Raw genomic sequence first — 26,337 nt, 5'->3', positions numbered from 1 at the left:
AGAAGCTTGATTAAAACCTTATAATCAACCTCTGCCTGGAAGCTGTTACCTCACATAACTGTGAAAGATTCTGGTTAATGGTTGCCTTGAGAAAAATCCCTTCAAGATTCCAAAGAACTCATATTCCTTTGCCCTGCTTCCATATACTGAGTGGTGGACATTCAACATTTATACATAAACTAGATGGTGGCCCGATTCTAACGCATCGGGTATTCTAGAATATGCATGTCCACGTAGTATATTGCCCAGCCACGTAGTGTATTGCCCAGCCACGAAGTGTATTGCCCAGCTCCGTAGTATATTGCCCAGCCACGTAGTATATTGCCCAGCCACGTAGTATATTGCCCAGCCACGTAGTATATTGCCCAGCCACGTAGTATATTGCCCAGCTACGTAGTATACAGCACAGAGCAACGTAGTATATTGCCCAGTCACGTAGTATATTACCCAGCCACGTAGTATATTGCCCAGTCACGTAGTATATTGCCGAGCCATGTAGTATATTGCCCAGTCATGTAGCATATTGCCCAGTTACGTAGCATATTGCCCAGTTACGTAGTATATTGCCCAGTGACGTAGTATATTGCCCAACCCGTAGTATATTGCCCAGCCACGTAGTATATTGCCCAGTCACATAGTATATTGCCCAGTCACGTAGTATATTGCCCAGCCACGTAGTATATTGAAAAGTCACGTAGTATATTGCCCAGTCACGTAGTATATTGCCCAGCCACGTAGTATATTGCCCAGTCACGTAGTATATTGCCCAGTGACGTAGTATATTGCCCAGCCACGTAGTAAATTGCCCAGCCACGTAGTATATTGCCCAGCCACGTAGTAAATTGCCCAGCCACGTAGTATATTGCCCAGTCACGTAGTTTATTGCCCAGTCACGTAGTATATTGCCCAGTCACGTAGTATATTGCCCAGCCACGTAGTATATTGCCCAGCTACGTAGTATACAGCACAGAGCAACGTAGTATATTGCCCAGTCACGTAGTATATTGCCCAGTCACGTAGTATATTGCCTAGCCACGTAGTATATTGCCCAGTCACGTAGTATGTTGCCCAGTCACGTAGTATATTGCCCAGTCACGTAGTATGTTGCCGAGCCACGTAGTATATTGCCCAGTCATGTAGCATATTGCCCAGTTACGTAGTATATTGCCCAGTGACGTGGTATATTGCCCAGTGACGTGGTATATTGCCCAGCCCGTAGTATATTGCCCAGCCACGTAGTATATTGCCCAGTCACGTAGTATATTGCCCAGTCACGTATTATATTGCCCAGCCACGTAGTATATTGAAAAGTCACGTACTATATTGCCCAGTCACGTAGTATATTGCCCAGCCACGTAGTATATTGCCCAGTCACGTAGTATATTGCCCAGTGACGTAGTATATTGCCCAGCCACTTAGTAAATTGCCCAGCCACGTAGTATATTGCCCAGTCACGTAGTATATTGGCCAGTCACGTAGTGTATTGCCCAGTCACGTAGTATATTACCCAGCCACGTAGTATATTGCCCAGCCACGTAGTATATTGCCCAGCCACGTAGTATACAGCACAGAGCCACGTAATATATAGCACAGGGCCATGTAGTATACAGCACAGAGCCACGTAGTATACAGCACAGACACGTAGTATATTGGCCAGTCACGTAATATATTGCCCAGCTATGCAGTATATTGCCCAGCCACATAGTATATTGCCCAGTCACGTAGTATATTGCCCAGTCACATAGTATATTGCCTAGCCACGTAGTATATTGCCCAGTCACATAGTATGTTGCCGAGCCACGTAGTATATTGCCCAGTCACATAGTATGTTGCCGAGCCACGTAGTATATTGCCCAGTCACGTAGTATGTTGCCGAGCCACGTAGTATATTGCCCAGTCATGTAGCATATTGCCCAGTTACGTAGTATATTGCCCAGTGACGTGGTATATTGCCCAGTGACATGGTATATTGCCCAGCCCGTAGTATATTGCCCAGCCACGTAGTATATTGCCCAGTCACGTAGTATATTGCCCAGTCACGTATTATATTGCCCAGCCACGTAGTATATTGAAAAGTCACGTACTATATTGCCCAGTCACGTAGTATATTGCCCAGCCACTTAGTATATTGCCCAGTCACGTAGTATATTGCCCAGTGACGTAGTATATTGCCCAGCCACTTAGTAAATTGCCCAGCCACGTAGTATATTGCCCAGTCACGCAGTATATTGGCCAGTCATGTAGTGTATTGCCCAGTCACGTGGTATATTACCCAGCCACGTAGTATATTGCCCAGCCACGTAGTATACAGCACAGAGCCACGTAGTATATAGCACAGGGCCATGTAGTATACAGCACAGAGCCACGTAGTATACAGCACAGACACGTAGTATATTGGCCAGTCACGTAGTATATTGCCCAGCTATGCAGTATATTGCCCAGCCACGTATGTAACAGGTTAAAAAATAAAAAATAAACATACTCACCTTCTGAAGGGCCTCTTGTAGTCTTCTCGCCTGGGTGCGGTGCACGCGGCAGCTTCCGGTCCCAGGTTTGGTATGAGCGCAGGACCTGTGGTGACGTCGCAGTCACATGACCGTGACGTCATGGCAGGTCCTTCTCGCATAACATCCTTAGCACCGGGACCTGCCGCTTGCACTGCCGAGGACAAGACGACAATTCGGAGGGTGAGAATAACGGGTTTTTTTTTATTATTCTTATTTGTAACATCAGATCTTTTTACTACTGATGCTGCATACGCATCATCAATAGTAAAAAGTTGGTCACACAGGGTTAATAGTTGCGTAACCGGAGTGCAATACACCACGCTCCGGTAACGCTGGCATTAACCCTGTGTGAGGGCTGACTGGAGGGGAGTATGGAGCGGGCACTGACTGCGGGGAGGAAGGAGCGGCCATGTTGCCGCCGGACTGTGCCCGTCGCTGATTGGTTGTAGCAATGGACGTGGGCATTTTGCCACGACCAATCAGCGACTTGGATTCCATGACAGACAGAGGCCGTGACCAATGAATATCCGTGACAGAAAGACAGAAGGACAGACAGAAAGACGGAAGTGACCCTTAGACAATTATATAGTAGATTAGATGCATCTCACTAGTCCTCCTCAATAACGGTCAGATCTCAAAGTGCATATATCTCACCTCTGTCAATTACAGTTCTTATGTGATATTTCAGTTTTTCTTTTTTAATAATTTTGCAAAAATTTCTACATTTCTGTTTTTTTCAGTCACGATGGGGTCTAGAGTGTACATTAATAAGAAAAAAATGAACTTTTTTGAATTTATCAAATGGCTGCAGTGAAACAAAGAGTGAAAAATTTAAAGGGGTCTAAATACTTTCTGTACCCACTATATATATATATTTGTATTTATGTACAGAGAGGTACTATTATGTAGTTCCAAATACATCCAAGACTTAGTCTCACAAGAACAACCTAATATACAACCCCTGGCAAAAGTTATGGAATCACCGGCCTTCGAGGATGTTCATTCAGTTGTTTAATTTTGTAGAAAAAAAAGCAGATCACAGATCTGGCACAAAACTAAAATAATTTCAAATGGCAACTTTCTGGCTTTAAGAAACACTAAAAGAAATCAAGAACAAAAACTGTGGTAGTCAGTAATGGTTACTTTTTTTAACCAAGCATAGGGGAAAAAATTATGGAATCACTCAATTCTGAGGAAAAAATTATGGAATCACCCTGTAAATTTTCATACCCAAAAATAACACCTGCATAAAATTAGATCTGCTCGTTAGTCTGCATCTAAAAAGGAGTGATCACACCTTGGAGAACTGTTGCACCAAGTGGACTGACATGAATCATGGCTCCAACAAGAGAGATGTCAATTGAAACAAAGGAGAGGATTATCAAACTCTTAAAAGAGGGTAAGTCATCACGCAATGTTGCATAAGATGTTGGTTGTTCACAGTCAGCTGTGTCTAAAATATGGACCAAATACAAACAACAAGGAAAGGTTGTTAAAGGCAAACATACTGGTAGACCAAGGAAGACATCAAAGCGTTAATACCGGAAACTTAAAGCAATATGTCTCCAAAACAGGAAATGCACAACAAAACAAATGAGGAACGAATGGGTGGAAACTGGAGTCAAAGTCTGTGACCGAACTGTAAGAAACTGCCTAACGGAAATGAGGTTTACATACAGAAAAGCTAAATAAAAGCAATCATTAACACCTAAACAGAAAAAAACCTAGGTTACAATGGGCTAAGGAAAAGGAATCGTAAACTGTAGATGACTGGATGAAAGTCATATTCAGTGATGAATCCCGAATCTGCATTGGGCAAGGTGATGATGCTGGAAATTTTGTTTGGTGCCGTTCCAATGAGATTTATAAAGATGACTGCCTGAAAAGAACATACAAATTTCCATAGTCATTGATGATATGGGGCTGCATGTCAGGTAAAGGCACTGGGGAGATGGCTGTCATTAGATTTTCAATAAATGCACAAGTTTATGTTGATATTATGGACACTTTTCTTATCCCATCAATTGAAAGGATGTTTGGGGATGATGAAATCATTTTTCAAGATGATAATGCATCCTGCCATAGAGCAGAAACTGTGCAAACATTCCTTGAAAAAAGACACATAAGGTCAATGTCATGGCCTGCAAATAGTCCGGATCTCAATCCAATTGAAAATCTTTGGTGGAAGTTGAAGAAAATGGTCCATGACAAGGCTCCAACCTGCAAATATGATCTGGCAACAGAAATCAGAGAAAGTTGGAGCCAGATTGATGAAGAGTTCTGTTTGACACTCATTAAGTCCATGCCTCAGAGACTGCAAGCTGTTATAAAAGCCAGAGGTGGTGCAACAAAATACTAGTGATGTTTTGGAGTGTTTTGATTGTTTGTTTGTTTTTCATGATTCCATATGTTTTTCCTCAGAATTGAGTGATTCCATAATTTTTTCCCTATGCTTGGTTAAAAAAGTAACCATTACTGATTACCACATTTTTTGTTCTTGATTTCTTTTAGTGTTTCGTAAAGCTAGAAAGTTGCCATTTGAAATGTCTTTAGTCTTGTGCCATTTCTGTGATCTGCTTTTTTTCTACAAAATTAAACAACTGAAAGAACATCCTCCAAAGCCGGTGATTCCATAATTTTTGCCAGGGGTTGTATAAAGCAATAGGATATGGTGCCCAAGATTTCAGAGATATTTTGAGATATCATGTGCAGAATCACAATTTGGGGTAAATGTGCCCCCTCCCATTTTACTCCATAATACTTCACAGTGGCAATCTCCTTGACGGAGAACAATGCATAGTGCAAATGTAATGAGCATTCATGAAGGAGTACAGAGTAATACATGCACCACAATCTCTTACACAGTCATAACAACAAGTGAAATGAGAGCACCAGAAGGCACATAAATTACTATGTAGCTTAAGCAACACTATGTCTATATCTGATGTAACGGTAAGGAAACACGGCACTCAGTAGATATGAGGGTTGGCGGTGCTCAAGTAGGGTGTCCACCCCGTATATTAAAGATGAATGAAACTTAGCACTCAATTTTCTCCTCTGCTCTGCACTACTAGCGCTCAGGATCCAGCGCCGTTACTCCCTCCAGGCTTTGTGCCTCTCCTCTGGCGCTTCACCTTCCTTTGTGATCCTGCAGCAGACTGCAGCTCCTATAACCCGTGCTCTGGCTGACGCTCATTAGCTTCCTCATCCAGTCAATGTCTAAGAAACGCTCTGACGAAGGTCCGGTGTGGACCGAAAACGTTTAGCGGTTTTGTTGGTCTGGATGCATCAATAAACTAAGAAGCTTTTCTTCTCAAAAATTGAGTGCCAAGTTTCATTCATCATTCATCTTTTATATCTGATGTAAGATAGCGCTTACTGCATGTCTTGGGGGACACTCGCTTGGCAACGGGATTAAGGCACACAGGAATGGTTTCTCACAAAAAAACAGTCTATTTGGTTTATTTTGACATCATAAACCGCACCGTAGGCCATTTTACACGTCACAGGCCTACACAAAGTCCATAGCACTTTATAGTATACAGTTTTAACTCAGTCACGCCGGACTTCTCTCTTCGTCCGTTTACCATGGGTGATCATACAGTTCATAAACATCCATGGAACATCATAGACACTAACAGTCTGTTCCACTGGCAGATACTCATCTGCCCATAACCCCCTTTATCTGGAGTTACCTTACAGGAGCTCCTGCTCCACAAACTGACTCCTGTCAGTCCTCTCTCCTGGGGAAAGCGGACTTACTGGGATCACCGTCCTTGTGACTCCTGACAGTCCAGACCCGCAGAAGGAACGGTAGCTTCCCCAATGCAGTGCCATCACAGACTCTGCACATACGGTCTCTCCATGTGCTATTCAGGAAGTCCACTCCTTCGACCTTCCAACACACAGGCCTTCAGGTCCATGGCCTCACCATATGCTTTAAAAGGAATCCGATCCTACTCCCAGGATCTTCCAACACAGACCATCCAGGATCTTGCACTCTGACCACAGCCCATGTGACCCAAACTGTGGTCAGATTATGTAGCTGTAACCACCCCCATAGGTGGGAGGTGTGTGTGGTTAGTCAGACCCAGCCAGCTCTCCGACTAACACTGTAAGCTTCCCTTTAAACTAAGCAAATACTTGTGGGACTACAGGTCCCAGAGCAACATTACTGACTTACAGTGCAGAGGATCTCCTCTGTGACACATACCGGCCATTCACAATGACATCGGTCACTGTCTCACTATCATCATTACTCAAGTGAGTGCCATGCACTCCCATGGCCTCAATACGCCTCCGTGCGTATTCTGAGAACATACAGCGCCCCCTAGCTGCAACAGGGGTCACCGCCTCACATAGACCATACTATAGTGTTCGTCCTAAAAACTAATTCTACTGATCGTGGTCGGCAAATGATAAACAAAAGACATGCCAGGACGTGAGCAGGTATAAAAAGTAAAACATCACCTACCTGTGAAGCATCTTGGGGAAACACGGCATCAAAGGCAAACATTTTTGGTGGTATCTGAGTTCCTCTCTTCTGGAATGCATTTTGCCCTCCACAAGATAATGGGTCATACAAGGTAACCTGTTTCTTCCTTGGATCAGCTTTCAAGAAAGAACTGGAATCAGTTGACTCTCCCACTAGAGTTGAACAGATGCGCACCATGACCTTCACCTGTGATGCAAGAGAAGAATAGTGGGTTTTAATTGTATTTGCTGATTTAGGAACAGACCTTAAAAAATACTGCAAAGCCCCCATACACATTAGACTAATGTCGGCTGATGAGGACGGATTCGGCTGACAGTCTAATGTATGAGGAAGCCCACGAACAATTGATTGTCAGGGGAGTTTTAGATTTGGCATGTCCAATTTCGGATTGCCAATCCTATAAGCTGACCAGAGATATCTGATATCGACTTTCATAAAGGACACAGGAGCATTCCTGAGAGTAAGCACTCCTTAGTATGGGACAGTTGGGTGAGATAGCTGCCATCAACAGCCATGTAATGTGTATGGAAGGCTTAAGGGTCCTTTTCTATAGGCATGTGAACTATCTACTGTAAAACCAGTGCCAATCACAATTTAGAAAGTCAAGGGGTGTTCTTTTACATATTGCAATAATAGTGAAGGTGGACCTGGGAAAAGTGAGTAAAGAATGGTTTGTTTTTGTAGCAAACTGCGCCCACTAGGAATTTTTGAAAGGGGCAACCCCTTTAACACCAAAATAAGCTTATGGAGATGATAAGTAGCTATTGCTGGATTTTATTCTTCTTTTGTTGGTTACCATTTTTTCACTTTGCATTTTATATGACCCAGGAAAGTTCCCCCTTCAAGATGCAAATGTCTACAGTCTCAAATATTATATTAGGAACCTTTAGTTTATGTTTCAAAATATATGCCTCGAGATGTATAAGGGTGTACAAGTGTATTGGCTGCATTGTTGGCAGATTAAATATGTATACAATCAATAGTTTCTACAAAATCCTGTTTACATAGTATTCTAGATTGTAAAATATCTTTAGGTCAGCGACAATAGTTTTGAAAACCATGGCCTTGTCTTAATAGCCGCTTAGAGAAATTGAACTTCATGCAAACAAATGTGTGCAACAGCAGCCTGTATACCAGTACACATCATTACATCAGATCCTTGTACATCCTTGTACAATGTACTTCAATACAAAAGGCAGAAATTACCATGGCCAAAGTAGAGTCCATAGATCTCGGGACAGTCCCTAATTTGCTGCATGTCACAAAGTCATTTTATGTTTGTGTGTGTGTAGCCCATTCACTATCTCCATCTATCCTCCACCCCCTAAAGATGGCTGGCCATCATTGTAAATACATCATTGTAAATACACACCTGTACTTTGTATCTCTCCCACCTCATTGTAGATTGTAAGCTCTCACGAGCAGGGTCGTCTTATTTCTCTTTAATTATTGTATTGTTAACGTTGTTACTTATGACTTTTGTGTTTGAAACTGTTAAACTGTAAAGCGCTGCGGAATATGTTGGCGCTATATAAATAAAGATTATTATTATTATTATTAATGATGTCTTAAAATGAACAGTAAAATGTACTCTTAATGACAGCCATTTGGGTTGTCTGCTGTGAAATTGCACACCTATAAATATTCCTTCCCAAGAGAAGATATGGGTTATACCTACTAGCGGGTGAGGGAAGATGAAGACAAAATATCTACTGATTCTCCAAATGCAATGTCCAATCTCCCACTGACTTACATTAGCAATCACTGTGCTATAACAGTATGATCAACTCTTAATGAACAACTCCTATGGAGATGGTCATCATCCCAAGCTCTGCTTTGCCAGCTGCATTTGTGGATTAGGCATCTCCACATTCCAAACGTGATTGCCACTCTGTAAAATTCCTTTTAGTGATTTCAGTAGTACGCATAACCGAGTCCAACACTTCACATTTTCATACATAAAAAATGAATGCAAAAAAAGAAAAATCATATGACTTTATTTGGAAATATTTTCTAATATTTTCTTGAAAATGCATTGTTGGGGCAACAACCATCTTGAAAGAATACAATCATCAGAAAATGACCTTTAGTTTATCTGTGTTACACGTATTTAAAAATTGACAACGTATTTTGTTTTTTTTTGTTTTTTTAAGCACAATCTTTATAAATAAAAAAATCTAAATTAGTAATTGTGCAATTTTCACACTGGCCGCTCGGGATTTTTTTAGACTCTTACTTCCTGTCCTTTCATTAGGTGTTTTCTAATCAGCAGTAGCAAGTGTTATGACTGCACAAGCACACTCACATGGGTAACCTACAAACCAGGAGAGGCAAACACCTGAACCCAACGGGTCCCTATTCAGATTAGGAAAGTCCCTAATCTGAGCCTGCTTTGTCCCTTCCTAAGAGCGGAAGATGGCACCCTAAATTTACACAATGGCGCCCCCACTCAATGTTGACTTACCCTGAATGTCCTTAACTGCACCCTCTCTATAAACAAAGGACAACATAAAAAACAATAATAACTTAAAAGTGAAATACACAAAAATCTGAGGAAAAGCCACAGGCCTTTGAATGTGTTCACTCGACACACAATAAATACGGAAGAAAATAAGAACAACACAACAAACTGAATATGTGGAAAACCCAAACGTAAAAGAAAGGGTATTGGGGAGGAAGACACACAAACTATAGGAAAAGCAACAGAGATTAATCAGGAACGAAAATCCCTAGTTGAGGAGCTGGATCTCCAAACACCATTGATATTGAAATATAGCCAGCAAAGACTACATGTGCCGGGAGAGAATAAGTAGTCCCTCCCGAGAGGAAGTGAAAACATCTGCACAGAAGCCACATTGCAAAAGAAAGACAAGATCATTATCAGCAGTTGGACAGTGACCACACAGGCTGTGGTCCAACAGAGAGGGAAACTGACCACAGCCAGAGGGAAACTGAACACATGACCGGATCGAGCCCCAGAGTCAACTCATGACAGCAGAATCATAATGAAAGGTAGTATCACTATACACAGCTGTGAACACAGGATCACCGTTCACAATAGCTGATATCACAGGTGACCCTGCTCCCACAGAATCATTAGATTGAATACAATACACAGGGTTAGGTTCTGACCATTGTGGCTATATACAGTGGGGCAAAAAAGTATTTAGTCAGTCAGCAATAGTGCAAGTTCCACCACTTAAAAAGATGAGAGGCGTCTGTAATTTACATCATAGGTAGACCTCAACTATGGGAGACAAACTGAGAAAAAAAAATCCAGAAAATCACATTGTCTGTTTTTTTAACATTTTATTTGCATATTATGGTGGAAAATAAGTATTTGGTCAGAAACAAAATTTTGTCTCAATACTTTGTAATATATCCTTTGTTGGCAATGACAGAGGTCAAATGTTTTCTGTAAGTCTTCACAAGGTTGCCACACACTGTTGTTGGTATGTTGGCCCATTCCTCCATGCAGATCTCCTCTAGAGCAGTGATGTTTTTGGTTTTCGCTTGGCAACACGGACTTTCAACTCCCTCCAAAAGTTTTCTATAGGGTTGAGATCTGGAGACTGGCTAGGCCACTCCAGGACCTTGAAATGCTTCTTACGAAGCCACTCCTTCGTTGCCCTGGCGGTGTGCTTTGGATCATTGTCATGTTGAAAGACCCAGCCACGTTTCATCTTCAATGCCCTTGCTGATGGAAGGAGGTTTGCACTCAAAATCTCACGATACATGGCCCCATTCATTCTTTCATGTACCCGGATCAGTCGTCCTGGCCCCTTTGCAGAGAAACAGCCCCAAAGCATGATGTTTCCACCACCATGCTTTACAGTAGGTATGGTGTTTGATGGATGCAACTCAGTATTCTTTTTCCTCCAAACACGACAAGTTGTGTTTCTACCAAACAGTTCCAGTTTGGTTTCATCAGACCATAGGACATTCTCCCAAAACTCCTCTGGATCATCCAAATGCTCTCTAGCAAACTTCAGACGGGCCCGGACATGTACTGGCTTAAGCAGTGGGACACGTCTGGCACTGCAGGATCTGAGTCCATGGTGGCGTAGTGTGTTACTTATGGTAGGCCTTGTTACATTGGTCCCAGCTCTCTGCAGTTCATTCACTAGGTCCCCCCGCGTGGTTCTGGGATTTTTGCTCACCGTTCTTGTGATCATTCTGACCCCATGGGGTGGGATTTTGCGTGGAGCCCCAGATCGAGGGAGATTATCAGTGGTCCTGTATGTCTTCCATTTTCTAATTATTGCTCCCACTGTTGATTTCTTCACTCCAAGCTGGTTGGCTATTGCAGATTCAGTCTTCCCAGCCTGGTGCAGGGCTACAATTTTGTTTCTGGTGTCCTTTGACAGCTCTTTGGTCTTCACCATAGTGGAGTTTGGAGTCAGACTGTTTGAGGGTGTGCACAGGTGTCTTTTTATACTGATAACAAGTTTAAACAGGTGCCATTACTACAGGTAATGAGTGGAGGAAAGAGGAGACTCTTAAAGAAGAAGTTACAGGTCTGTGAGAGCCAGAAATCTTGATTGTTTGTTTCTGACCAAATACTTATTTTCCACCATAATATGCAAATAAAATGATAAAAAAACAGACAATGTGATTTTCTGGATTTTTTTTTCTCAGTTTGTCTCCCATAGTTGAGGTCTACCTATGATGAAAATTACAGACGCCTCTCATCTTTTTAAGTGGTGGAACTTGCACTATTGCTGACTGACTAAATACTTTTTTGCCCCACTGTACATGTGTTGTTTCCTGAAAGAACAGGATGTATGAGACAAAAAAAAGCCACAGTGGTCAGTGTGAAAATTGCAGATTTCTATTTTTTACTTTTAATACAGATTGTGCTATGCATATATAAAAAAGAAGAAAACATTGCCCCCAAATGTTAAACAAGGCATTTAATACAAAAATCTGATTTAAAGGCGTGGTCAAATATCTAAATTTTTCTCGATAAATATCTATTTTTACACACTAAGCACTATTGGCATTAGCTTTATTATACAATACCCTACACTTCTCCCTAACCCATTAATCCATTAAAAAAATCATTAATTTCTTGTGATCTTTTGTTCGAGTAGTCTCAAAATAATCAAGTTATTTTCTGATTACTTCCCTTTGATATATAAGGTACCCATACACATCAATTAATGTTGGCCAAATTTGACGATTTCACAGGACGACCATCTTATGTGTGTTGGAGCCTACCAACCCAACTCGGCTTGAAATCAAACACCAAATCCTTTTATTCACTCTGGACCTAAGCTGATACCATGAGTTGATCTCATTGACAACACATAAACACTCGGTGGCACAGAGTATTCATTAGTATGGGGGAATTGGGATCTATTGCTGCTGCCAATAGCCATCTAAGGTCTATGAGCACCTTAATCCCTGCAAGTGACTGCTATCGTCTTCTATGGGACCCCTGATCCTTTTCCATATTAATATTTTGAACAATCACATATTATATAGATACAACGATCCTTGGCCTGTGACAAGTTAACACCCTTTTCTATTGCTTATGTTACCTATTCTATGAGATCCAAAGCCATGTATGTTGGCCTGGAGTCTGTGTGAGCACCTATAGTAGCACCCAGTCCACTATTCGGCCTTGTGAATGAGGCCTCCAGATTATACACATGCTGACTAGCAACCTCAGAGGCATGCAAGGGAACAGATAATCATTTGCTCCCAGTGATGATATATTCTTGGAAGTAGCTAAATGAATTTATCGTGCAGTAATCATTCAGTGCAAGCATGATGAAAAACAAAGAAATTGGTTTGTAGAGACCAAGTCATTATCAGAGAACTGTGGAGAGAAACGAACAGGTTATTACAGGAGTGGAGAAAGTGAAGAAACACACTGTGTGAGAAGGCTCGCAGGAAGATGCAATCTCCTATAGCTATTAGGAATGACTTAGATGGCATCGCTCTAAATCTAAACATCACATGCGCAGAGATCATGACTTCTGCCAAGCTTCAGCGCCTGCGATAAGCTCACACTGCAGGTAAACCACTGCGAGCTGCTTCCCATACAACTAAACTGGATTAAATTAGAAGGTTTGAAGCTTCTAAACCAAATTATTTTTCTAATTTAACCCTCTATTGAGAACTAGTAGAAAGAAGAATTGCTTCATTCTTTGATATTTCTGGGAATTATATATACAGGCCCTGAAATCTACAGGTCTACTTCAAATAAAATTGATAAGCTTCTATCAAATAGAAATTACTCCAAAAAATTAAAACCTGTGGCAGGTAGAATGGCTAGATAAATATGGACACACATGGCAGATTCATCATCTTCTTGCAGTTCTTCTTACAAGGGAATTCACACTGCGATTATATGTCCCTTAGAAATCTGTATGTCTTTCATAGGGATGTTGATGCAGATTTGCCTTTGACCTTCACTAATTCAATTACATTTTCATGCCATCTACATTGAAATTGCATGTAACATATGTAGATTTATCAGGGGCATAAAATTCTCCCACATGGCTTATATAAAGTAAGTTTGCCTTGACAGAATTTTTCATTAATGGCCCATTCAAACAAAGCTCACTACATGTAAACCGACCGGTGATCAACTATTCACCTATTAGACAGGCTGATCTCACTTCTATGATGCTTGCGATGCTCCACTCAGTGGGGCTAATGTAAATATCTGAGCATTGTACTCAGTTCTACAGACAATAAATGGAGTAGAAGTATGCATGCTTGTCCCCAGCTTCAGTCTCCAGCCACATTAGGGCAGAGTCAAATGAGCATATAAAAAAATCATTGTTACATAGGTTGCAAAAGAGCACTCAAAAGCTTTCTCCACCAATTATACATTTTTTGTCACTAAATTATCTATAATTCACAATTTTATATGTGTTGAGGAAATCATGCAGCCCTTTTTAGCCCCTTTTAGAGACTACTACTTCCATCAGGCTACGTCTGTTGTCACTGACAACAGTGATAGCAGGCACCGCTGCTGGAAGTAGTCTATCGACAGCCGGCGCCTGTGCTCAAAGTAAAATAAATAAATAAATAAAACATGTAAAATAATTAAATACATATGAGAATAAAAACAATAAAAACATTACACTCACTGAATGCCTAATGCCCTTGTTTCTTGTAAACAATATAAAATAATAAACAACCATATACTCTCTTGTCCGCTGTAGTCAGCCTGGTCAAGAGTGTCCCACAGCGATCTCACTCATAGAAAAGTCACATCAGGAGATTTGTCTGCTCTAACCGGCAGGGGTGAACCTAGCCTCTCTGCAGCCTGAGGCGAACAGCAAAATGGCGCCCCCCCATAGTAAAATCAGTACAAATAAATCTGGTTTACTCTTTACTAGCCTAACCTGACGCACATGGAAAAAACATACACTTTTAAATAGGAATATATTTGAAACATCGATCTTTACACTTCTTCAGGGACTAAATGCCGCCTGAGGTGAAGTGATCAACTTGCTTCATTTAAAGAGTGTCCTTGACCGGGGAACAGTACTTACTGTAGCGCTTCTTCCCCGGCAGGCGTCCGTGTCGTACAGATGCGGCACACAGTTGCCACACGTATTACACACACGGACACGAATATCTCCAGTACCGTTTTTTCCGGTATTGGAAATATCAGGATGTGTGAAACCAGCCTAAAGCCATATTCACACGTTCAGTATTTGGTCAGAATTTTACCTCAGTATTTGTAAGCCAAATCGGGAGTGGGTAAGATATCCAGAAGTGGTGATGTGTTTCTTTATACTTTTCCTCTGATTGTTACTCTGCTGGTTTTGGCTTACAAATGCTGAGGTAACATACTGAACATGTGAATGTGGCCTGATAGCGTGTTTCTGTTACTTCTGACTTCCCACAAACAGCTGGAGCTGGGGCGGACCGCGGCGCCCATCTGACCCGTAACGGACCGGGACCGCCCCTGGGTTAGTATAATATAACCTTTATTTTTCATCTTTCAGGTTACATTGGGGGCTTATCTACAGCATTACAGAATGCATTACAGAATGCTGTAGATAAGCCCCTGATGCCGGTGGCCGCAGCTCATATACGATTTTTGGGGTGACAGACGCCCTTTAAAAAGGTACTACTGGCCTCTTAGATCCTCAATATTAATCTGACCTGATAGCAAAATGACTATAGTTGCCCATAGGATATGTCCTCCACTTGCCCAAGTAAGTCACAATAACATGTATGTTATCTTATAAGCACCACTTATTTGTACCATATAAATGAGATCATGTATATACTATTCATCCTATGGGCAAATATAGTTATTTTGCTATCAGGTCAGATTAATATTGAGGATCTGAGAGGCCAGTAGTACCTTTTTAAAACCCCCGCCCCCTTTTTCTGTTCGTTGGTTATAGGGAAAGGAAGAACAGAGAGAGAAAGAAAGAAAAGAGAGAGAGAAAAAGAAATAAAGAACAGAAAGAGAAAGAAAGAAAAAAAGTAAGAAAGAAAGAAAGAAAGAAAGAAAGAAAGAAAGAAAGAAAGAAAGAAAGAAAGAAAGAAAGAAAGAAAGAAATGAAAAGGTGTCAGCCCAACCAAACAGCAACTATTAATTTTAAAGAAAAAAAAATTGTGAGGGCTCCTGCATAATTTTCAGAACCAGCAGAGGGAAAGCCGATGGCTGAGGTCTGATGTTAATATTCTAGTAAGGAACCAATAGCCATGAAGGTTCCCAGGCTATGAATATCAGCTCTCAAAGACAGCCATAGAAACACTGAGAGGAAGTAATCGCTCTCGCAGTGTATAGCACTGAATTGCCATGAGAAAGTCCTCATGCAGTTGTGCCGTTCGTGAGAGCACTGGAGCTGATCAGCTAATGAACTGTCTCACGCAGCCCAGTGACACAGTGCAGGAGTGATCCTGTCAGTGTACTGTATTGCTGACGGCCGAGTAGAGCAATCACATCTCTCGATGTGACTTTTCTACACATGAGATCACGTGGGACACTCGGAATTAAATGGACTATGGAGGACAGGTGAGTATACGTTGGTTTATTAATTTACATTTTTTCTAAGAGACGAGGGCATCGGGGATTTGGTGTTAAGTGAGTATAATGTTTTTTTTTCTTTTTTATTTGAATATGTATGTGACTATTTTACTCTTTTTTTAACTGTGAGCACAGGCGCTGGCAGATGAGACTTAGGCTACTTTCACACTAGCGTCGGAATCTCCCCGTCGCAATGCGTCGGGCAGAGATTCCGACGCTAGCGTTTAACGCATTGCACAACAGGTGCAGCGGATGCATTTCTCCGGCGCATCCGCTGCCTCATTGTGAGGTGCGGGGAGGTGGGGGCGGAGTTCCGGCCGCGCATGCGCTGTCGGAAAAAGCGGTCCGTCAGGAGCAAAAAACGTTACATGTAGCGTTTTTTGCTCCCGACGGTCCGCCAAAGCACGACGCATCTGTCGCACAACGGATGCGACGTGTGGCAATCCATCGCAATGCGTCGTCAATACAAGTCTATGGGGAAAAAATGCATCCTGCAAGCACTTTTGCAGGATGCGTTTTTTCTGCAAAACGACGCATTGTGACTGATTGCAGTTAACGCTAGTGTGAAAGTAGCCTTAGTCTCCCATCAGCAGCACCTGCTGTCACTGTTATCAGTGACAGCAAATGTAGACATAGCCCAATGGCAGCAGTAGTCAGCCCACACCTACTGACCTGTGGTAAACTCTTTACCACAGGTCACAGCTGCGGGGTCACTTTTGACAGCATGATCCCGCAGCGCAGTGACGGACGGTCTTACTGACGGTAGCATTACTGCAGGTCACTGCTGTGGGTCACAGCTGCGGGGTCACGCTGACAAATGACAGCATGATCCTGCAGCGCTCTGACCAACAGTCTTACTGATGGTAGCGTCATCGCACGTCACAGTAACAGCTTCGGGGTCACGCTGACATCTAACAGCATGACCCCGCAGCGGTCTGAATGACGGTATTAATGGTGGTAGCATTACCACCAATAAGAATCACCATGCCGGTGTTTCCAATGCTTTCACACAGATGACAGCATGGGAAACACCATAGGAAGCCGGTAAAAACGCAAACAAGAACACAGCAAATCCGCAAACATTTTTATACTTGCGTTTTTGCTGTGGATTTGACTGACTCAATTGAAGTCAATGGGTGAAAAACGCTGCAGAAACGCACAAAGAATTGACATGCTGCAGAAAAATAACGCACTGCAAATACTTCAGGAAATTTACTGATCATGTGCACAACACTTCAGGATTGTCATTGAATTAACTTCTATACAGATTCCCTAACACTTTTGGCTCATTTTCACATGGAAAAAAACACTGCGAAAAAGCATAAAAATAGCACAGTGTGCACACAGCCTAAGAATGTGAGATACAGCGGTCTGTCAATTACTGTGCTCAATTCCCGCAATATCTGTGGATGAATGCCATCTGACCCTGGGGATTTGTCAATATTTCATTTTTACTTCTTGTGTTAAACTAGTTACATCAGATGGTGAACTTTGATTTTTGCCTTTTTGAATGACCCCTGTGCTTGTGGATGAAAAGTGCCTATTTAATATCTCAGCCTATTATTTTTCCTCTATTGTTACCATCTTCTAAGGGGCCGATACCATCCATTTTTATTTTCTTTTTGACATTGCTGTATTTAAAAAAATGTGGAATTTATTTTAATGTTGATGGCGATTTGTTTCTCTGTAGATAATGTAGCTTGATTTCTTTTTTCATTTCGAGTTGAAATCTTTATACTGAAATGCTGTTTTTGTATTTTCAGCATTCAAGATTTTGAATGCCCTTTGTTTTTGTCTTATTAAACTTTGTAGCGTCTTATTTATCCATACTCTTGGACATTTTATTACTAGAAAATATACCGTAAATTTTCTACAGGATTCCTTTAGTATTTCCTTAAAAAGCCCCATTTATGTTCGGTATCCCCAGTTACCATGAGATCGTCCCAATATACAAGATTAAACGCTTTTCTTAATTTGTTGAAATCAGCTTTCCTAAAGTTCGAGGTTTTTGCATTTACCCTTTTGAATTTTTTTTTTTTTTAAATATTACATTGAAACTTACCATATTATGGTCGCTGCTGCCCAAATGCTCCCTGACATGTATATCTGAAATTGTATCTGGTCTATTTGACAGAACCAGATCCAGCAGATTACCTCCCCTGGTTGGTTCATCAACCAGCTGAGAGAGGTAATTGTCGTGAACTCTGGATATGAACTTGCAGCTTTTAGACAACCACAAGATTCTATGTCCCATTGAATGTCTGGGTAGTGTAGTGCTGCAGGGTGGGTGCAGTGTGACAGATAGGCAGGGACCACAGGACGGTTCAACACAAATGTTTTATAATGTCCAAAAAACTCACAAAAGAAACAAAACTCTAAATCCTCTGGATCGCAGCTGGGAATCAAGACAGTCCATATCCGAGACCTTTGCCGTGGGCAACTGCACCGCCGTGCTATGCTGAGGGATGCCAGGCCTTTTGGCTCTGCTTGGCTCTGCATTACTTCACCCAGGCTGAGCCATGCAGTGCCACAGGCTCTGCAAGTTTGCAAACCAAGACTGACACACCCAACCCTTTTCTGCAGTGTTTTAAATTAAATCTGTAGCCATGGGCCACTTGTAAGATCTGGCCTGGAGGGACGCGGACTGCCCCACTACCAACCGGTAGTCCGCAACAAAAATAAAAGCCCATGGCAAGTTTTCTTAAATCTGCCTTGGGCAAATAGCTTGCCCAAGACCAAACACTTTTATTTTGCACCGCAATCACAGCTATGTCTCAATACGCTTCTGTGCGCATCCAGGGGGACACATCGTGACCCTCGCATATAACACCTGTCGATGCCTCACAGTTGTTAAAATCCTCCATAATAAGGACCATATTATTATACTTTTCAGTTTGTAGATGCATTTCATCCTCTACCTGTTCAGCTATATTAAGAGGCTTGTAGCAAACTCCAGTTAGCAGCTTTCCATTATTGCCATCTCGGTACATTTATCCATAATGACTACATTGTCGCAGCTCCCCCTATGTCATCATTGAGCACAGGTTTTAAGTTGGATTTAACAAGAATTCACAGTCCTCCACCTTTTTTGTCTTTCCTGTCCTTTCTGAATGTAGTGTAACCCTCTATGTTTGTCACCAATGTGTTTGTCCAGCCAGGTTTCTGTAATGCCCATCACATCGCATTATGTGGCTGACATAAGAGTCTCCAATTCATTCACTTTGTTTGCAAGACTTCTTGCATTTGCCAGCAGACATTTAATACTATTAGCACATTTATTACTCCTGTTTATTTCCCTATTTTACTTGCATGTCCTAGTCCCCTCTAAATCCTCATTGACCCCAACTTTTTCATTCTCTCCATCCACTCTATCCCTTTGTTTGCACAACCACCTTGCCTTCCCCGCAGATCTTAGCTCCTCCATTCGCCTGATCATTTTTTCCCCTGGCACAGCTGTATCCTCCCCATTGAGGTGCAGACCATCCTTTCTGTAGAGCCCGTAAACTCAGTCCAGTTCTCCATGAACCCAAACCCTTCTTCATGCACCAAATTGCCACTTATCTCGCTAAGCTCCCGTTGTATTTCTAGTGAAAACTCAAACAAGTTTCATCCATGTCGTCATCCATGTGCCATAACTATGTCAATTTTTTGGTCACTGTGTGACATCCATGTACCATACGTTTTTACACATGAACATTTTAAAATGTACATGATCAAATACAGTTTCCTAAGTTATTCTTGGCTAATCCATAAAAATCGGATGATACAGAGCTGATCTACATGCGATCCAATTTTTATTTGCGCAGCCATAGTCTTGTATGGGCGATTGTCATCTGATACTCTGAACAGAATAGTGCATGTTGCAATTTTATTCACACAGACATTTGGTCCATGTAAAAAACTATAATCTGAACAGCCTTATTACGTTAAATTAGACTGGACAGGTAATAAAAGTCATTGATGAGAAAAAACCCTGTATGCTCTGTGTGCACATTATACTGATTTTGATATTGTTAAAAAAAAAGCTAAATCGGGGGGCGTCGCCTGAACCTTGGACAGAGAGGACATGTGTTGGAGCAGCTCCTGCTGCCAGGTCAACTGATTTACTGTTTGGGCTCTCTCAGAAAAAGTCTTGGTGTCAGAATAGGCACCGGAGCACTGGAGGAGGGTGCCGCAGCATCTGAAGGTTCCCTGGGATCGGAGGCGACCCGGTAAAAAGCGAGGAAACTTTTCGGCTGCAGGACCAGGCGCCATCATACCGCGCGTGCTGCTCGTCCCGCCACTCCGGACAGGGAGGTGAGCGGCGGCTTCATTAATACAACAGCACACGGAGAGAAAAGAAGATCTCACCCACACAGCGGAGATCCCCCGATGGTGTACAATAGAAGGCGCTATATCTGCTCCACGAGGGTCTGCAGGTGAGAGTCGCAGCTCCTGAACGCTAGCTGAGATTCAGGAGGGGAAGTCAAAGAGAGGCTCCTGGAGCTCTGCTACATGAAAAGACCGTGTTGTGAGGCCAGGTGCTGAATTGAGAAATCCTGTGGTGGGGGCCTTACTATTGGGAACGGAGAGTGTATGTGCTTTACCTCCATATTCCCCCCCCTCCTCCCCTGCTATTATACGCTGTAACATACAGTAAAAGACTCCTTAAGGGAAACTGTTATCCATCTATATCCCTCTTCTCAGCCAGTTTAACCCCTCATTGCCATACCCTCTGGACTGGGGCTTTCGTGGAAGGGGTTGTTATGCTTGTATTCAACCCTGCACAATAATCTTTTTTCTATAAATCATATAAGTTGCTAATCCCGACAGCCTCTTGGCAACATTCCCTTTAACTCAAACTGAGTAGCTGGGATGAACTCCTCAGCCTTAAATATGTTGATCTAAGTACTGCTCTGGCACACGAGCGGTGATCTTTAAAGCGAGCGCTATATTCAGATTTAATGGTCAAACCTCATAAGGAGCGCTGAAAAACTTCTACCACTGTTCCCCATCAGGATAAACAAAACGAAATGGAGAAGTTCCTTAGACGCAAATCGTTGACAACTCGAATTGCCCACAAAAACTCTCTCTCTAATACTGCTACAGAAGACCACATTGATGATTCTGACGCTAGTGATGAAGCATCAGGGGGCGATATTCTCCACATGGACTCTGGTGGGATCTCAAAATCCTTTCTTAAAAAAGCTTTAGTCCTAGCGATGAAACCTTTGATTGCTGAGGTCTCTGGTTTGAGGGCAGATATCCAACAAATTGGCAATAGGGTGGACTCTCTGGAAGCCACTCAATCTTCCATAATAGGCTATTCAAACATCATTAAAGAACACTTAGATTTCCACAGATCTCAATTAAATATGGCATCTCTATCCATAGAAGACCAAGAAAACCGGAGCTGCAGGAAAAACATCAGAATTAAATGCATACCGGAAAGCATCTCCAATGAAATACTTGAAAAAACAACTGAAGAGATATTTGCATTATTATCGCAGGAAAGATGTGATCAAATGGTGATTGAAAGGGTTCATCGCTCACTTCGATCCAAACCAAAAACTACAGACCCTCCAAGAGATGTGATTTGTGGTCTGCTGAACTATCTCGACACCTCAACAGTCTTGAGCGCAGCTAGAGACAACAAAAACATATCCTATGAAGGTTCTTCAATTCAGCTGTACCAAGACTTAGCTCCATCAACTCTTGCGAAAAGGAGGGTCATGAAACCCCTTTTAGATGCACTCTGTGCAAATAAAATACTATACAAATGGTTATTTCCTTTCGGATTGACAATACATGGCAGAGGAAAACAAGCTATTATTCATCATCCAGATGACCTCGTCAAAGTATGGGAGATGTTTAACATCGAGGCAATAGATGTTCCCTCCTGGCTCACCCTGGACATGACTTTAAACGCTCCCCCCAGGCTTCATTCTCTGACAGGTCAAGTTGAATGGCGTTCAGTTAAAAGATATTCATCACCGAAATAAGGAAAAACTGGAGCAAAGAAGAAACCACCTCCTTGAAGTGCTAATAAGTCAAACTGTCCATTTACCTTTTATTGGTCTCTGGGTCATACCTCATTGTTGTGGTCTGTTTTGGTCAAGTTTTGTGACTGGCAAAAAAAATGGATCCTGTTCCCTACATTATTTCTTCAGAAAAGTTTGCATTTAGTAGATGTTTTTTTTTTTTTTTTTCCTTCCTTCCACCCAGCTACTTTGGATCATCACTTGTGCGCCTATGATAGACTGTTCTATCTGCTTTAGGAGGATGTTTCGTGCCCCTACCTCCGCTGCGGATGGGATTTATTATGTTAATATGTTATATTCTGCTTCACTTGTTGTTATGGTTATATTTCAGGTTTGGTACACACGTGTTGACACTTTTTCTACCCTACTTCTAGGTCATGACCGGTAGCGATTTTAAGTCAGCCACTAAAGTAGTGGCCTCATACAATGTTAAGGGCTTACGCTCACCAAGAAAACGAGGACAGGTGTTGAGATTTTTACATTCCAAAAGTTCTAGTATAGTATTTTTTCAGGAAACCCATTTTAAGAGGGGTAGAATTCCTGATATGACAAGAACGCGTTTCCCTACTTGGTATCACAGCACAGGTTCCACGGCTTCAAGAGGAGTATAGCAATCCAAACAAATGTTCCCTTTAATTTGAAAGATACTTTATCTGATCTGGATGGGAGATACATTATGGTTAAAGACCAGTTAGCCAATCCAAAAATTACTCTTTGTAATCTCTATGCCCCGAACAACAATCTAATTACTTGGTTGTGTAAAGCACTGAATATTCTTAGTTTGTTCAAGGAAGGTCTTCTAATAGTAGGAGGGGATATCAATGTCTCATTTAACCCGACGATAGATACTTCATCTGGTAAATCCTCTATCTCGCAAAAATCTTTAAGAAAACTGCATTTTAATCTACAATCTTTAAATTTAATTGATTCATGGAGAATGCTATACCCCTCATCTAAAGATTTTACCTTCTTCTCCCCTCCCCATAATAGTTATCATAGAATAGATTTTTTAATCCAAGCCTCCCATTTACAACTAGTGAAATCTGCAAAAATAGATGTTATTTCTCTTTCAGATCACGCCCCGATATTTATTGAAATGAATATCTCATCTCTGCCTTTACCTTCATACACCTGGACACTGAATGAAACACTATTAGATTCCAGCTCCCATCTGTCTAAATTTTGAGACTCCCTTGACCTTTTTTTCAAAGAAAATTCTCTCTCTGGTCCTTCCATACTCGTGGTCTGGGAAACTCACAAAGCTGTTTTGAGAGGAGAATTTATAGCTTTAGATTCATACTTGAAGAAGGAAAGGTCAAGGGAGATAATTTCCATTCTCCATCAGATTAACTCTTTTGAAAAATTACACAAAAGATCTCAGGTAGATGAAATTCAGATAGAGCTCATAGCACTTAGAAGAACTCTGAAAGATCTCTTGAATATCCACTCAGCTAAGATATATATGAGAAGTCGGCAGAGGTTCTATCTCCATGGCAACAGAGGCAGTAAACTCATGACTTCCTTTCTGAAGAAACGCAGTGGGCAAACTTTTATTACACAATTAAAAGCCTCTAATGGTTCAATCGTATCTGAGAATGCTGATATTGCCAGGGAGTTTAAGTATTTCTACAGTGGTTGTAGATACAATTGATAATTTCCTTTCCTCCTTAAAACTCCCCTCAATGTCTATGGAAGACTATGCGTCATTGATGCTCCCAATCACATCTGAAGAAGTACTAGAAGTTCTTTCGACCATCCCTAATGGGAAAGCACCGGGCCCTGATGGTCTCCCAATCATTTATTATAAAAAACTAATTAAACCATTATTACCACACCTGGTAGCTCTATTTAATTCATATCTAGCAGGACAAGCCCTGCTGAAACAAGCCCTGGAAGCTTTTATTACCATTTTGCCAAAAGAAGGGAAAGATCCCAATCTTTGAGCAAGCTATAGGCCGATATCCTTACTCAATGCAGATACAAATCTTATGGCCAAAAATTTTAGCGACCAGGCTGGGACACATTCTTCCTAAATTAATACATTCAGATCAGACAGGGTTTGTACTGGGCGAGAAGGTAGGGACAATTCTGCAAAAATTCTCCAATCCATAATGTATGCTAAGAATCGGAATATTCCTCTAACTCTCCTATCCACAGACGCTGAGAAAGCTTTCGATAGGGTGAGCTGGAGATATATGGAGAAAGTATTGATTAAATTTGGATTCCCACCACAGTTTATTTCTGCGATTTTTTCTTTATATTCTTTCCCTACAGCTAGGGTCCGGGTCAATGGCACTCTATCAGATAATTTTAAGATTAATAATGGTACAAGGCAGGGGTGCCCATTGTCCCAGTCTCTATTTATATTAATAATTGAGACGCTGATTCAAAGAGTCAGACAAGATGAACATATTGAGGGATTCAAAATAGGAAAAATTGAATTAAAAACATTAGCTTTCGCAGATGACTTGCTTTTCGTTATTACTAATCCTTTTAAAGCATTCCCTATCATCCTTAATATACTCAATCATTTCGGCCTACTATCTAATTTTAAAATTAATAACTCAAAATCAGAAGCTCTCAATATAACTTTATCAAACTCTCAATTACTTAAACTCCGCAAATTGACCCCCTTCTTTTGGTCCACAACCTCCATAAAGTACCTGGGAATATGGATTACTAGAGATCCCACTAATCTATTTAGATCCAATTTTTCCCCTTTATTAAAGAAACTAGAAGCGCTGATGAAGTCTTATGACTTACCCACTTTATCTTGGGTGGGACGTATTAACGTATTCAAAACATACCTGATGCCAATACTTTAGTATTGTATGATTATACCTATTCATCTCCCCCTTACCTTTTTCAAAAATCTAAAATCCCTGATATCTAGATTCATTTGGAGACACAAAAAAGCTAGATTGCCCTATAAACTAGTTGCATATCCCAACTCTTATGAAGGCTAAGGTGTACCTGACCCTTATATTTATTACAGTATAAAGCCATTCACTTAAGTAGATGGTTGAGAACTGTACTCAGCTATGAAAAGGGTGCACTAGACACCATTGATTTAGCTTTACAAGGTACTAATTGAATACCATTTCTGTGGTCACGCTCAAAGCCACTCGAATCAATGAGATTGGATGAAATTACCCTGCGAATCAGATGCTTGGCACTCAATGACCTTCCACCAGAGTCGTTTCCTTCATCTTTAACTCCTGTTGCAGCTATACCATATCTGGTTGACCCTTATTTTCAGGAACCATATAACCTATGGTCGACGCTACCTAAAGACTTCTTGAACAGTTTTTACGACAATAAAATCTTTGAAGATGATGTTTGGCCTAGAAATGCTCTGACAAAACCAAAAAACTTCCTTCAAGAGCAACATGTTAAATGAACTCTCTCAAGGTTTAGACAACAATATCCACATAAATGTAATTAGTCTTGGCTAGACCTCATGTTCAAAACATCCTCTCCAAGACTCAATATCATATCACGAGTATACTCCCATCTCATCACTCCTCCTCATAATTTTAAACCTTCGTTTATATACTCTTGGGAATCCGAACTACATGTCAAATTTTCGGAAGACCAGATAGCTAAAATATTGCTATATGCGCGAGGTTTCTCACGCTGTATCCTACTTCAGGAAAATTCATACAAAATTTAAACTAGATGGCATATGACCCCGATCAAACTCCGTCATCTAGGTCTATCAGATTCTGACTTATGCTGGAGGTGTCATAACCACCAAGGTAATCATGCACATATATTCTGGGAGTGCTCATTAATTAGAAATTTCTGAGATAATGTGAATCTCACCCTTGAACGGTTAAATTTAATCCAAACTAACCTGTTGGCCTCTGAAGCTATTCTTTCATGCCCGTCAAAATTTTTTAAACCATCTAAACATGGTCTTCTTCCCTTACTATTAACTGCTGCAAAACATTTAATAACTATACACTGGAGAAGTGAGACTTCTCCCACTTTAAGTGAATGGTTTGCCAAAGTAGAACAAATCTCCAGATTAGAGGAACTCTCAAGCTGGGAAGTACATAATCACGACCTATTTCTGAAAACTTGGATGCCTTGGAAAAACCTACAAGCAGATAAGGTTCTATAATGCCCTTTACCCACACTCGTCCTTTAGTGTAATACCTGCTGCCAAAATGCTTATATCCTTATAGTGCTCATGTGTGTACCCATGTTCTATTTTTGATTGTTATGTTGATACCCCCACCTCTCCCTCCCCTTTTTCACCTAGTTTTCCCTACCTACCTAGATTTACATTTTCCTTTTCCT

At 41.3% G+C, this 26,337-nt stretch overlaps 1 protein-coding gene across 1 annotated transcript in view; it reads right to left on the bottom strand.

The window, feature by feature from the left end:
• Positions 1–26,337, bottom strand: part of KIF26B (kinesin family member 26B) — a 616,088-nt gene that overhangs the window by 121,128 nt on the left and 468,623 nt on the right. Inside the window, exon 6 of the mRNA XM_069769230.1 lies at positions 6,982–7,188. Coding sequence (XP_069625331.1) covers positions 6,982–7,188 — 207 coding nt within the window. The remainder of the gene's footprint in view (positions 1–6,981; positions 7,189–26,337) is intronic.

This window comes from Ranitomeya imitator, chromosome 5 (assembly GCF_032444005.1).
Source record: "Ranitomeya imitator isolate aRanImi1 chromosome 5, aRanImi1.pri, whole genome shotgun sequence".
NCBI classification, from domain to species: domain Eukaryota; kingdom Metazoa; phylum Chordata; class Amphibia; order Anura; family Dendrobatidae; genus Ranitomeya; species Ranitomeya imitator.
Note: the sequence above shows the minus strand (reverse complement) of the source record. Positions and strands in the feature narration are given on the sequence as shown.